Source organism: Chinchilla lanigera, unplaced genomic scaffold, assembly GCF_000276665.1.
Source record: "Chinchilla lanigera isolate Chin_1 unplaced genomic scaffold, ChiLan1.0 scaffold00013, whole genome shotgun sequence".
NCBI classification, from domain to species: domain Eukaryota; kingdom Metazoa; phylum Chordata; class Mammalia; order Rodentia; family Chinchillidae; genus Chinchilla; species Chinchilla lanigera.
Window position 1 is genome coordinate 21,822,953 of NW_004955414.1, and position 15,163 is coordinate 21,838,115.

The following is a 15,163-nucleotide window of genomic DNA, read 5'->3' on the forward strand; positions in this document are numbered from 1 at the left end:
GTGAAGATATTTATTGTGGTAGTAGAAACTTCAAGTTGGAGACAAGGTAGCTGTATGGATGTCATACTGTGTTTCTTGTGTCATTCAGAAGAAAACATCATATTGATATCTTCAAAGTGGTTTCTCAGGAAAACAAATAGAGACATGCAAGACTGATCAAACAATTAATCATTAACTGTTCCTTTCAGTAAAATGATAGAAGTCAGTAGCACGATATCAATATATAATACAGCAACCATTGTTAATTCTCCTTATTGCTTGTATTGTTCTTATGTTATTTTGTAAATGGATGTTTGTTTGTTAATGTTTTCCTTCTTTTATTTTTAAAATAAATTTAAAAAACAAATAAATATTGTGTATTAAGTTTGATTTCAAAATTTAAAAAAAATAAAATAGTTTTTAAAGGCATAATAAAAAAGAAGAAAACATCAATAAAACATATCCAGACTTATAAAACACCTGATCTTTGAACCAGATTTTTCAGTACTATACTTGAAAAATTTGATAATTCTATGCTTTAGTTCCTGGGATCGTAAACAGCACTTTGGGGTTGGTTGAAAGAGGTAGTGCAGGACATTGAGAAAAATAAGTCTCTCTGAGGATATCTTCTTTCCTGGCTTACTTGTAAAGCTGACACGAGCAGCAGTGTAAAGAGGAACAGCATATAAAAGAGATGTAAATCACAAATATTCAACTCCTTGGTGGCTGCATGCCCCCCCCCACTGCAGATGTGTAATAACCCTAAGGATTCGGCATTAATACAGCATTCACCAGATCAGAATCTACGGGGATCCAAACACCCATAAACTGATAAAAATTTGGGGCATAAATACTAACACATACACTGTTCTCTACAACATTGCTGACACAGTAGTTGAGAACAGCAGTCAGGACTGGGTAGCACTGTGGGTAGCAGATTGCAGAACACCATAAAAATGGCTACATTCATGACAAAACATTTCCGAGATGATGGAAGGGTAGCATTATGGGTAACATTTGTCAGCCATAACCAGAAAAATGGAAAGACTCTATAAGAAAGAACGCATTCATGACGAACATCTGCTGAAAACAGCTCACAGAGATGATGTGCTTCATATTGAGCCAGAGGATGAGCAGGACCTGCCAGAATCATTTTTCTCAAGAACCTTATACATCCATTATTATCCTAGAGTATATAACCCTTAGGGAAATCTTCACATAGATGGTTAAAATCATCCTCAGCCCCAAACCAGAGTCCCGTAATTCCAACTGAGACAATACTCTTACTGTGAATAGCTTTTATGTCCATCTTGATCATCAGAACCTATGTATACATTTCCCTGAATCTAGAGACCAACTTTTGGCTTAAAAACTGTTTATTTGTATTACTGCTCTCTTCTGAGACTCATGGTGCTCACCCAAACTCCAGTGGACACATCACAGGATGTATGCATCAACATCTTATAATTTCTTGTGTTCGAAATGTTTGTTTTTAATAAAAAAGTATGTCAACTATTTAGGACTCTATTCTATTATAACTTATATTCTCTCCACTTTCCATTATATTATATAATCATTCCATGTATCACACAATTCTTCCACTCTATTGCAGTCCACATTTTCTGAATCCACCCTATAATCATTTGATAAGCATTTTTACGCCTTGTTATTCTACTTGACTCAGTAGGAAATGCAAAAATGAATGAAACAAATACTGATATAATAAATGTTACAAGATACTGAAGAATGCACAAGATAGAGGAATAGAAAACAAATGGAAGCAAATGTGAGTAACATAGCTCCTTACACCTATGACTCCTATAAGATCCTAGGTGGAACACTGTCAAAATTATTTACACCAGGATTGAATTTTAATTCAGCAAAAAGTAATTTAAGCAAGGAAAAATTGCGTGCAAATGAGATGAACATTTTAAAAACCTGAACAAAAATAATTTTTCTCTTTCAAGTATTAGAAGGTATTTTCTTGTTATTAAAATATGGCAGATTTTGTTTGGCTCTTTAGCAAAGATTCTTTAGCGGGAATTCCAAAGGAACTCTAAATGTCCTGGCTGTAAAATTTTCTGCATATATGAAATTCTAGATGTCCAGAAACCAAAAAGGCAATGGCCAATTTGGACACTATATCAAAGATTTTTGTGTGCTTCAAGAGAAATTGCAAAACTAAATTTTCTTAATTAAAAGAAGAAATAGTAATAATAACATTACAATTATGGAGATATAGGTATGAGCCTATGAGTACATCCCTCACTGGCTAATTCAAGATCACATTTTTTCTGTTCTTTTTCCATGGAAAATCTTCAATCTTTTATTGCACAAAACAATGCTTTTAATTTGACTCCATTCCAAAAATACTGTGAGCCAAGTGCTAACAATCGAAATGGAGCAACAGGATTAAGATCTCAACAGATTACCTACAATGGGGCTTGATGGAATATCATTATGAGCTTCAAATATAGAAGATGTCATAAGTGAGAATGAGCAAAAATCAAGAAACTGTACTGGGCAGTACTATGACACATAGGGCAGGGCTGTTATCAGTCTAAAATGCATGGTTTGTAAAATAATAAAGAACAATCTCTTTTGAAGTCATTATAGAAGCAATGTTCAGAGGAATTATTTAAAAAGAAACAATTCCCCACTTATAAGCTAATACCATGTTTGGGGCCCTATTAATTTTTTTTAATGATCTAGGTTTTCTAAGTCATCTGATAAGCAGGAAAACCACATTTAAGGGCAATTATAAGTCTTCTTAAATTAAAAGGAACCTGGAACTCACATTGAGATCAATGAATCAAAGTCTCATATCTCGTAAATGGCCAAATCATGTGTCCAGTGTTTAAATAAGTTTCCTTCAGAGATAAACTCTGCGATATTTAAGATTGCATTTAACTGTGAATTATGTAAGGCTTTTTCTATAGTGCTTTGGAGATTACTTTATATGGACAACTTCGTTGTTTCCAAAGAAAACATTTTATTTCAGAGAAAATAAGAAATAAAATGTGACATTTATTCACGTTATTGAACAAAAATATCTAAAGCATTATAATAGCAGCTCTGAAGTATGTAAAGTTGAATAGGTGAATAAAACTCTCAAATAATGGATTAGGTTATAAGTCTCCCAAAAATAGATCATCCTACACCAGCTACCTTGATCAGGGATTCTCACATGAATGATTGATAAAATATACAAAGCTCTCAGTTACTATCATAAAAGGATCCAGGTTACTAATGTAAATTAATTCCAGGAAATATCAGGCAATATAGTATCTACAGCTCACCATTTTCAAAGCGTGATCAGGATAAGAGCAAAAGTAAAAAATACTTTTTTTTTGTTCAGCAAACCTATTAATTTAGATGAGTAGTGTCTATGGAAAGCTATACTGGCCCCAAGACAAACATGAGGATTGATACAACACCTCTGAAAGAAGGATGAGTCAGACAATCTAACTGAATATCTACGACAAGCAGGAAAGGGTGTGAATATACATGGTAGTTGAAATTTCACGGAAAAGTCGGGTAAGATGATATGACATTAGACACTGGTACAACATACCCAACTTTTTTAAAGGACAAAGCATTTCACTTAAACACATAAATAGGAGTCATCTTAATTTCTTTTTATTTCATTCAAATTTTCCAAATTTGATTTAAATTTTTCAAATCATTAGAAATAAGGAAATAACTACAGGAAATTCATACTCTAGAGAAGTAGTGTTAATGAAAGTGTCAGTAAGATATTCAAGGAAAGAAGAGACAGTGAATACCACACAGCACTCACTCTATGTAAAACCAAAGTTCTGGGATCAATTTTTGTGCCTCTACAAAAGACTCATTCAAGGGAGTTGAACTATATTAGGAAGAATCAAGAGAATTCAGTGTGTGTGTGTGTGTGTGTGTGTGTGTAAAACAATTTAGACAACTGAGAAGCACTTAAAATTATTGGAATAATATGTATCTTTGACAAACCATAGCAGTCATAGCTCTTGCAATTATAAGTTAACAAGCCCTCTTCCCAGAGACAAGGCCAGGAAAAACCTGCAGGTAGTTCCAGAATGCCAAAGCTAAAGTTCCAGTCAGAGAAATAAAAAATGAGAGCTTAGGGGGTGGGGATTTAGCTCAGCAGCACAGCACCTGCCTGGAAAGCGCAAGGTCGTGAGTTCGATCCCTGGTACCAAAAAAAAAAAAAAAAAGAGAGAGAAAGAGAGAGAGAGAGAGAGAAAATGAGAGCTTAGATATGAATATCCTATGATTATCACTGAGGAAACCAATATCCAAATTCATTCTTATATCAACTATTTAAATGTCCTATGTATCATGAAAATTGTTTCTTATTAATAATTTATGTTCCCAAAGCCAGGGGCCATCCTTTTGACTACTTACAACCTACTCATCAGTTTCTGGATTCCCTGCTTAATCTCCTTGGTTCTCACACCATAAACAATGGGGTTCAGAGCTGGGGGAAGAAGGTGGTGCAGGATGTTGAGCAGGATGGGGACATCTGGGGGAATTTTCTCCCTGGCCAGGTTAGTGATGACCAGAACCAGTAGAACCGTACTGAAGAAGAGGATGAGGATGAAGTGGGAACCACAAGTGCCTAGAGCTTTGGCTATGGCTCCTCCCACCTTGATCTTTAACACAGCTCTCAGGATAAAGGAGTAAGAAAGAATAATAAGGATGAGGTCAGAACCCAGCAGTGTCCAGCCTATGACAAACTGATAGAGTTGATTGAAGGTGATGTCATCACAGGAGAGTCTAGAAACAGACATGTTAGTGCAGATGCAGTTCTTGATGACCCTTCTGCAGTATCCCAGTTGGGAAGAAAGTATGGGGATGGGCATAGTAAGAAGGCCATTCCGAGTCACAATAAAGATGGCAGCCCTGGCCACAAACTGGCCAGTGATGATGGAAGGGTACCGCAGAGGGTGACAGATGGCCACATACCGATCATAGGCCATGACCATGAAGGTGCAGGACTCCATGGTCAGGAAACTGTTCATGATGAACATCTGAAGGAAGCAGGCAGAGAAGCTGATGGATTTGCTGTCGAACCAGAAGATGGCCAGGACCTTGGGGATGACAGTGAGGCACAGCATGATGTCCAGGAGGGAGAGGAGGCTGAGCAGGTAGTACATGGGCTCGTGCAGGGAGGCCTCCGACCAGATGGTGATCAGGAGGATGACATTGGCCCCCATGGCCAGGAGGAAGAGGAGGCTGAGGGGCAGGGACAGCCAGTGCTGTGAGCTCTGGAAGTTAGGGAAGCAGATGAGGAGGAATTCAGAGACCGGAAGAGAGGAGCTGTTGATTTGAGCTGCCATGCGGTGTTTTCTGACAAGAACTGACCCTGCAGAAAACCTTGGTGTGTAGAGTAAGAATAAATTCATCTATATAATAAGCATACCCATGGAGGAGTAACTAATTTTCCAAGAATCATTTAAAGATAGTAATAGGTACCAAACTGCGCTGTGTGGGTTTTATAGCTATAAAATCCATTCTGTTAAATGCTCTGCAAGTAGAATTGACAGACTCTTTCCTGGTTTGTCTGAGATCATTCCTGTTTATGCTACTTTTAACTAGTTTTTACGCACCTTGGTCGATACATTATATGATCACCCTCCTTACAAGAGCATACCATTTTATTACAATTTCAAGGTGAAAAAATAAAGGCAGAGGTAAGTAAACTCATTTTATTAAGATCACAGTGGTGGAGTCATAACTTCCAACTGTCGGATCTAAAATCACAGCTGAAGCTCTCCATCACTACTTTTTTCTGCCTTTACAAACAAAAATACTTACACAGGCTCTGCTACTAAAATACATCAGCTATGGGACCCACACTAATTTCTAACCCTGTTCTTCTTCCAAAAGAAATCATAGTCAAAGGAAACAGTCAGACCTAAGTGCATCGCCAGACGATATTTCAGATCTTCTGTAGAGTTATGACACTGCCTCTATAGGAAAAAAAGACCTCAGAGACACCTAAAAAACGGGGTTTGTGATAAGAGGATCTCATAATGTCTTAAGCAAATAATTGAGATGAAAAACAGGAGTTTCATAAGCCAACAATTTTTGGTCCAACTGCACTATTCTAAGAGTGAGAATAGCCAGGCATGATGCTGCAGACCTGTAATCCTAGCAATTGGAGGCTGAGGCAGGAAGATCACTGTGAGTTTGAGGTTAACCTAGGATGCACAGTGAGACTCTGTCTCAAAAAATATGAGAATAGCAGCAACTAATTCAATGTGAATTATTCATCAGTCACAAAATAAGGTTGAGATGAGATGAGAACCCAGACTAAAGAGTTTCTCATGCATCTCTGCCCTCATGTACCATAACCAGCTATGAATAAATTTAATGAGCTAAACTTTTCATTGGTTTCCAGGTGAAGGCTGATCCCTGAACATTGGCTGATATGTCCCCAGAGACACTGCATCAATGCTCAGAAGGCCAAATTCAGCCATGTTCAAATCAGTAATGACAGTTGTCCTAAGGAGCCCTCAAGCCTCTGACAGTTGGCTTCCCTTTCTTTTCCAAAAAAACAGAAGCCATTTTCTCAATAATGAGAAGTAAGTGTTAATATTTGAGGGCATATTTGGAGATTGAAGGAAATAAATTTGCCCTTTTGCTTTGCCTAATATTTTATCACTCCCCACACGGTGTATAGCAACACTATAATGTCTGGAGCTAAAGCGAAAGCCACATAGGTAATTTTAAATGTCTAGTGGCCACCATAAAAATGGAAAGGGAAATTAATTTTAATAATGTATGTTCCTTTGCCTGGTATATCTGACACACTGTTTTTTAATGTGTAATCAATACTTTAAATGCAAAGAATTATTTTACATTGTTTTTCTTGTACTAAATCTTGAAAGTCAGATGTGTATTTACACTTACAGCACACTACCATTAGGACGACCCACATTTCAAGTGGCAACCGACTCCTTATTGGACAGAACAGGTCTATGGGTATGGGGAACTGAATATTTCTTTTTTCACTTTATTTAATATATAAGTTTAATCCTAGTGTTGGCCACGTGGCATATCTGACTCTTGATCTGTACATGGAAGCGTCTTTCCTGTGGTCACATTTCTGAGTGAACTGAAGATTACAATATTCTCTTTCTATTTCGACACTACATATCAACTTCTTTGAGGGATTTCTTAGTAAATCAGTCTTGCAGACTTCAGAGTGAGAATGTTTCATTAAGGATAGAGATAAACAGCACATCCCAAGTGCCAGCTTAGTTCATCACTGAGACCTTGACTAGAGACTACGTCTCTCCAGCAACCAGCAACTCAGCCTCCTTGACTCAGACTAGATAGAATTTCACCCTCACTTTTCCCTTAAACCGGTGGAGTTATTATTTTTTTATGGAAGAATCAGCCTTACCAGTTATACAGGAATGCGAACAGAGAAGTGGAAGGAAAACAACCTTTACTCTATTCGGTAAAGAATAACAACAGAAATACTGAAGAACATTCCAAACTCTCTATTTGGTAAAGAATAACCACACTCAGTATGTCCAGACATGGTAATAAGAACATCATATTTGGACACTGGAACTAGTGTTATTTACAAAAGATGACAAAAGAGTGAAGGGTCAAACTGCAGAACTGAAATTATAAAATAACTATAGCTTCAGATACAAATTGAAATAAAACTCTATCCTGTAAATTAAACCATTCAAACTTACCTGTGGGCAAACTCTTGCAATCTTAATAAATCTATTTCTCTAAAGGCATCTCTATTGTTTCCAGTTGGTTATTGCCTTCTTTTGCTTTGATCAATGAGCCAGAGGTAAAGAATGGGCTCCAAACCTAGTCTAGAGTCTTCTGAGAAGCATGGTGGCTTGAACAGCGGAAAGGACACAAATTTTATGCTGCAGAATTTTCTATTACAGACCTTTTATGTTCCAGCAGAGAAGCAAGAGAGAGGACTGAGAGACAAGGTGAGGTGGGAGCCCAGGAGGGTGAAATCAAGGGAGCTGGGATTACTAGTGTTAGCTCATCTGGTACCACCAGGGCTAATTTCTCCAGGGAAGCCGAGTTGCAATTGATAACATAAGCTCAATGAGAGTCTCCTGGTCTCTAGCTGCTATAGACAATAATAAGGGTGTAGATGTAATTTTAAAACTCGCCCTGAAGATATCAGTTTTTCTAAATGGGTAGTGTACAGCCCACATCCAAAGTTTTGACCCCACAGGAGGTAAGAATGCATCACATTTGGGGAAATTGGCAGAAATTGAATCTGAAAACCAGATCCACCGGAATCTTCTTCAGTATTTCTGCTCCAAACAACATGAAAAGTTTATTAATAGCATTTTAAATCTGCTCCTCTCTTAACTCACCAGGAAATTTCTTTTTCCTGTTTATACTGGACACTTGGGTCTCTATATGGCTCATCATTTCCCTCCTCATAATTTTCCTTACCTAACAGTTCAGTAATATTGTGATTTAACTGCCACTTGTCACTATTTACTACACCAGCTGGCCCAGCCTGTCAGAAGTTCCAGAAGTTTAAGCTTTACTCTGTCCTCATTGTCCACAGTCACTAAGTTCACATTAAACAATGAACCTGGATCATAGGGCCCATTCTCCTGGGCTGGCGGGTTTCAAATTTCAATAGGGAGGGAATGGTAAGAAGGGAGAGAGATCTGGAAAGTCAAGGAGACTTGGGGCATTCCAAACAAAGAGCATTTACATTTGAAAACAAATATGTCTGGGGCCACGCAGGGCATTCTGGGCCACATGGGCATTGTGGTCCCACTAGGCCCTGTGGGCCTGCAGGGCATTCTGGGCCCTGCATTCCTTTTGCTGCTGCCAGCTACTCATCATGTCTAGCCACGTGTGGCTCTTGTGTGAAGCACCAGAAGATGCAGGCCACACTGGAGAAGCTCAAGCAGTTCACCACGGTGGTGGCCAACAAGAGCAATTCCCATGACATCGATGAGTACAAGCCCTAGGGTGCCACCACCAACCTGTACCTGATCCTGGCTGTGGCACAAATGCCACCTACCAAGTGCTGGTGGAGGAGGCTACTGCCTATGAGAAGAAGCTAGGCAGGTTATGAGAGCTCCAGGTTAAAAATGCTACTAATAAACTTTTCATGTTGCTTGGAGCAGAAATACTGAAGAAGATTCCAGGCCTTGTATCCACAGAAGTAGATGCAAGGCTCAATCTTTGGTGGTCCCAGCCACGTGGCCCATGAAACTGTACAAGGAGGATGGAATCAGCAAAAACAGAATTCTCATCAAGCTGACATCTACCTGGAAGGGAGTCCAGGCTGGAAGGGGGCTGGAGGAACAGAGTGGCATCTGATGCATCATTGTTATGGCAGAATCAGCCTTACCAGTTATACAGGAATGTGAACAGAGAAGTGGAAAGAAACAATCTTTATTAGCCAGCTGTGACCCAGCGGAGTTATGTACTCTGAAATCTAGGCAACAAATAGTAGGGTTGGGGAGATTTTACACTATAGTTTAAATCGGGCTGGGTTGGGCTGGGCCTGGGTCAAGCAAAGCAGAATTTTACAAAAGCTGAAGTCTGCAGGTGTTATGTCCTGAAGGTGAAAGTGTTATAGAGACAGAAGTTAATTGGAACATCTTGTGGTTATGAAAGAAGCTCAGAACATTTCCCATGGGGAGGGGTTGTGGGACCTTGCACCCCGAGGTAGGAAGTGAGCCTGGGAAAAACATAGGTCAAGGATTTAAGGGCCTGACTTTGCTTATTAACATGAGTATGCTCACCTCCTTCTGCTAGGCCACAACCTGCTCTGAGGTGGGCATGACACTTGTCTCGCCCCGTGTGGGGCCCATTCTGGCCTGGCATGTGGCAAACACAGACAAGATATTCTGGGAGCCCCTGGAGGACTCCGTGGTCAAAAGTGTCATCAGAATCTACAACTACTCCAAGAAGTTTGGTTACAAGACCATCGTCATGGGTACCTCCTGCAACATGGGCGAGATTAAGGCACTGGTGGGCTGCAACTGCCTCAGGTCTACCTAGGCTCCTGGGTGAGCTACTCATGGCCACAGCAAGCTGGCCCCAGTGCTTTTGGCCGCCCTGGGCAGTGATTGGAAGAAGATACACCTGGATGAGAAGTCTTTCCGCTGGCTACACAACAAGGACCACATGGCCATGGAAAAGCTGTCCGAGGGGATCGAGAAGTTTGCTGCTGATGCTGTGAAGCTGGAGTGGATGCTGACAGAACAAATGTTCAGTGTGGAGAACATGAGCAAGCAGAGCCCAGACCTGCACTGCCAGAGACTTGGGATCTGACTGTGCAAGGCTCATGGAATCCTGCATTTTTTAGCAATAAGTCAGGGATGGATCATAGGTTTCTGATTTTATGTAAAACTTTGCCTAATGCATTAAAGCAGTTGCTTTTCCTGATTAAAAAAAGAAAACAAATATGTCTTGGCTAGTACAGAGAGAATTTCAGACATTAGGAATACCCTTAGAAAAAGATATCTAAACAAGCGTGCAGTATAGATGCTCCTTGACTTACAATGGATTGCTTGATACTCCCCTTTTAAAATGAAAATATTGCAAAGTTGAAAATATATTTTAATATACCTAACCTACCAAACATCATAGTTTAGCAGCATCATGCATTGTAGAGTCCTGGTTACTGTTTACATTAATTATTGGTTATTGACTGGAAGCTATAGTTCACTGCTGCAGTCCAGCATCACAAGAAAGTACCATTCTATGTACTGCCAGCCCAGAAAAACTCAAAACCCAAAAGTGAAATATGCTTTCTACTATATGCACAGTAGACACCACCATGCTTTCCCACCACCATAGTCAGAAAGTCAGAAATCATCTTAAGGAAACATCTACGATTTTTTAAATATTTATATCCTTTTAAAATTAATTTTATATTTTGATTATACATAATATTTGTACATATTTATGAAATACAATGAGATGTTCTCATTCATGCATATACTATATTGAACAATGATCAGCTCAAGGTAATGAACATATCCATAATAAACTTAGGTCATTTCTTTATGATGAATACATCCCAAAACCTCACCTCTAACAATTTAGCAATATATAATGAATTGTGGTTAATCACATTCATCCTCCTATGGCATAGAACACCAACATTTATTCCTCCCATCTAACTGTAACACCACCCCTATTGACCATCTCTAACTACCCTGTACCCCACTACTTTTCCCAGTCACTAGAAATCACTACCCTATGAGCAGTACACCAAAAGTGAGGCAGAAATACAGCACTTCCCTTATTACCTACAGTATAATGGCTTAACTGAAAATGAGAATGAATAAATAAGTGAAATATTTCTTACTAATGATAGAAGATGACAAGGGCATGCCATTCCGGCCCCCTCTCTGGGTGAGTAACAGGCTTCATCTGAATATTTGAAGTGGTAATGAGCAAATGCCTTAGAAAACCTCAGGGTAGAGCAACAACAGTGAAGGATGAGAGGATGCAGAAACCCAATCGGGTCTTCCTCATCACACAAAGTCTAAGATTCAGGACACGGATGGCAGCTGCTTGGAGGTGGTGAAAGCAGATTCCTGTTTCATGATTAGTCTGTCAGGACCCATGTTGGTCCCTCAGTACGTCAGATAGGACTGTGGAGAGAATTGAGGTGGGGAAACGAGTGACGCTGGAAGGCAGGTAGTCCCAAGGGATGTGAGCGCTGGTGTGGTATCATAGCCACATGCCACCAAAGGCTGCACTGTGGTACTCCAGACTGGATACTGTGGGAAGTTTCATTGCACACACAGGCTGAACACTAGATAACAAAAGAATAGGCCTAATTGACAGTTTTATAGGATACTGAGTTGTTTTTGACTCCTATGTGAAAATCATCACCTAAGCAAGAAGATTGCTCAGGAAAATAAACTGTAATAAAAATGACTGTAGGGACAGAGGAGGACTCAAGTGATATGGATATCATTTGCCCCAAGGTAAATGGGTGTTTGGCAGTGACCTACCTCCTATTCAAAGAGAAGCAGGGAAGCAGTGTGCCTGGGAAAACAAAACAATAACTCAATGTGAATGCAATTTAATATATATTTATTTGAGATACTATATAAAAATTTCCACAATTAGTCCACTCATTTTTTCCTCATACTGGGGAATGAACTAAGGGGTGCTTGACCTCTGAGTGACATCCCTAGATCTTTTTATGCTGTATTTTAAGACAGGTTCTCACTAAGTTGTCCACACTAGCCCCTCCTTGAGATTCTCTACCTCAGCCTTCTGAGAGTTCATTCAGTCATGAAAACAACAAGCTATCAGACTATTATCACCATTTTGAAGATAATGAAACCAAGGCTCCACAAGTTTAGTCCAAGCTCATAAAAACTGACTAGACACATTTTACCAACTTGGCTTCTCAGAGAATCAAATTTTGATTATTCAGACCATGGCAAACCTACTCTTCACTATATAAAAGTTCATTTAGTGCTAGCTAGAAATAAGCTACATGTTAAGGGCTATAAGAATACATGACAGTACATGATATGATCATTGCTTGTAAGTAGTTTTGAAGGGCTATGGCAAACCTACTCTTCACTATATAAAAGTTCATTTAGTGCTAGCTAGAAATAAGTTACATGTTAGGGGCTATAGGAATACATGACAGTATATGATATGATCATTGCTTGTAAGTAGTTTAGAAGGGCCAGAGGGGAGACATTCACTTTTAAAATGTTTCATCTTGTTCAACATATTTTTATCTTAAATGTCCCAATATAAAGAACATTAAAATAACCATTCATAATTTTAAAAATGAACAAAATATTCTCAACCTAAAAGAAGCTTATGACAATGTCAGAGGAAGCTATTTAGATGCAAGAGTAATAATAACAGTTGAGAAAACTAAAAGAGAAAGACCACTTGTAGAAAATGGCATGTGAATTAAGCCTAGTAAGAAATATCAGGTTTAGCAAATGATATTAGTAATAGAATGTTGATGTACAATGTGTCCAATGGTTAGCAACAGCAAAACAGGTACATAGAATATTCAAGAAATAATGAAAATTTAGTTTTGGGTACAGTGACAGAGAAAGCAAAGTTTGAATAAATCTGAAAGAACATTTAGAACAGAACACAAAAGATCTGTAGTAGAAAATTCTGTAGCATATGAAATCTGTTAAAATACTGTACAAATCTTAAATTTTAATACAAATCATTAAGCAAAGATAAACTTCAGTACAAAGCAAAGTGGAATGCCCTACCTAGAAAAGTCATCAAATGATGATTGGAAAAAATGATGGACTTAAAATATTAATTTTTATTGTGCAAAGTAACAGGTGACTACTATAAAATATTCCATGGAGACTGTGTTAGTCATTTGCTCAACACTAGGCCACATATCTGACATGCTACAACTTAAAGAAGAGGTCCAATTTGGCTCACAGTTTCAGGGGATTCAGTCCATGGTTAGCTGGCTCCAAGGCACAAATACCATGGAAGAGTATAACAGAGAATAGCTGCTCAGTTCATGGCTCTGGGGAAGCACAGCAAACAGTACCAGCAGAAAGGAAGAGGACAAGAACCTTGTCTAATATCTAGGGTCAGGCTTCCATGACCCACCCAGACACACCTAGAAGTGTGCTTTACTAATCCCCTAGGTACTTCCTAAACCAATCAAGATGACACAATTAGGCTTAACTGTGTTGGGGGAGGTAATAAACAAAATAAATTATATACATTGAAACCTCCCCAAAAATATGAGACTAAAGGAAAGGGGAGGGAAAGGAGGGTGATGGGGTGAAAATGATCAAAGTATGTTGTACACGTGTATGAGTCTGCCAAAATGAAACCCATTAATCTGCATAACCAATTAAAAAAACAAAGAATGAGTATAAAAGAACCCAGAATCTACTCCAGTGCCATAACTACTGGCTGTGCAAGCTGGGGCAAGTAACATAAACTTTCTGTTCCTTATATATGAAATTATGATGGTACCTTACTCTTAAGATATTTTGTGAAGATTAAATGAATTGACATATGTAAAGCAAAAAAAAAATTTAATATCCAGAAAAAGCTCAACCATCACGGAGATATCGCACTCATGTGTGTTATGATTAAGGTGGAGGTTGCAAAATAGGGGAGCACACTTTTCTGTGAAACAAACAAACAACCTAGAGATTTCATGGTTGGAAAAATGTGAACAGCTTTACTAGCCACAACTTAGATTGGAAGCTGAGGCACACAGGGCCATAAAGGGGAGCTATAAACATGACAGCTCATTTGCGCCCAGAATGGGCAGAGCAGGATGGGACAAGGATGGTGCCTAGCACTGGTTAAAAAGCACTAAATTCCTTATAATTTGGTAGGATGAGATAAAGTGAAGATTATAAAGACACAAAGGTGAAAATAATGAAGAAAAAATATGTAACACTCTGAACAATACAACCCCTCTCAAAATCCTCCAAAAAACTAAAACATTATCATCATCCTTTACAAACAAACATCTGAAGTAAGAAAACTTCAGTAGAATGAAAGAATAAGAAACGCTGCATCCAGAGAGGTGGTACAGGCTGAACATCTTGATCAGGTGTGGTGGATTAACTAATAGTCAATTTGTAACACCCAGTTGAACTGAATCAGCATAGCTCTGGGAATGAAAGTCCTGCATGACTGTTACCAACAGCATAAAAGGAAAACTACAGGGGAAGATGGTATGTGGTTGATTCTCCTGAAGAAGACTGTTACACTGGTTTTCCTAAAACGAACTTAGCTGTTTTCATCAGAGGAGGAGCTTTGGTGTCGCTGAGAGTGGTTGCGGTTCTCTTCAAGGGAGCTCTGGTTCTTACTCTGAGTGGTGCTTCCTGGCTCCAGTGCAGATCCCTCAGCCTGCCAGCACAGATCCTTCATCCCACTGGTGCAGACTTTCTAGCTTCCACCACTGAACTTTGGTCCTTCCCAGTGCAGATCCTTGATACAGATCTGCATAAGAAATTGCCATGGGCTCTAGGTCTTCAGCTGGACTTGAGCCAGACATTGCCAGGGATCGAGGCCCTCAGCTGGATTCTTCAGGTGTCTAGTGTGTGGATGTATCTCCCATACTTTTGCATTTGATTCTTTGGGTGACTATAAAAGGATCCTTGAAAATTATGTGTCTTCTATTAAATCTATTCCCTTGCAAAGCCTGACTATAACACCAAGTCTAGGA

General features: G+C 39.0%; 2 protein-coding genes and 1 pseudogene across 6 annotated transcripts in view; 1 reads left to right on the forward strand and 2 right to left on the reverse strand.

The window, feature by feature from the left end:
- Positions 1-15,163, reverse strand: part of LOC102012951 (olfactory receptor 52N2) — a 163,249-nt gene that overhangs the window by 45,939 nt on the left and 102,147 nt on the right. For 2 of the 5 annotated variants that reach the window (XM_013511697.1, XM_005380110.1), the window contains exon 2: positions 11,973-12,006. The exons of the other annotated variants lie outside the window; for them this stretch is intronic. The gene's annotated coding sequence lies outside the window, so the exon portion shown is untranslated. The remainder of the gene's footprint in view (positions 1-11,972; positions 12,007-15,163) is intronic. 5 annotated transcript variants of the gene reach the window in all.
- On the reverse strand, positions 4,377-5,327 carry LOC102014551 (olfactory receptor 56A4-like). Its single transcript, XM_005380114.1, has one exon. The coding sequence runs from the start codon at positions 5,313-5,315 to the stop codon at positions 4,377-4,379; it is 939 nt and encodes a 312-aa protein (XP_005380171.1). The 5' UTR covers positions 5,316-5,327.
- Positions 7,401-10,275, forward strand: LOC102004378 (annotated as a pseudogene).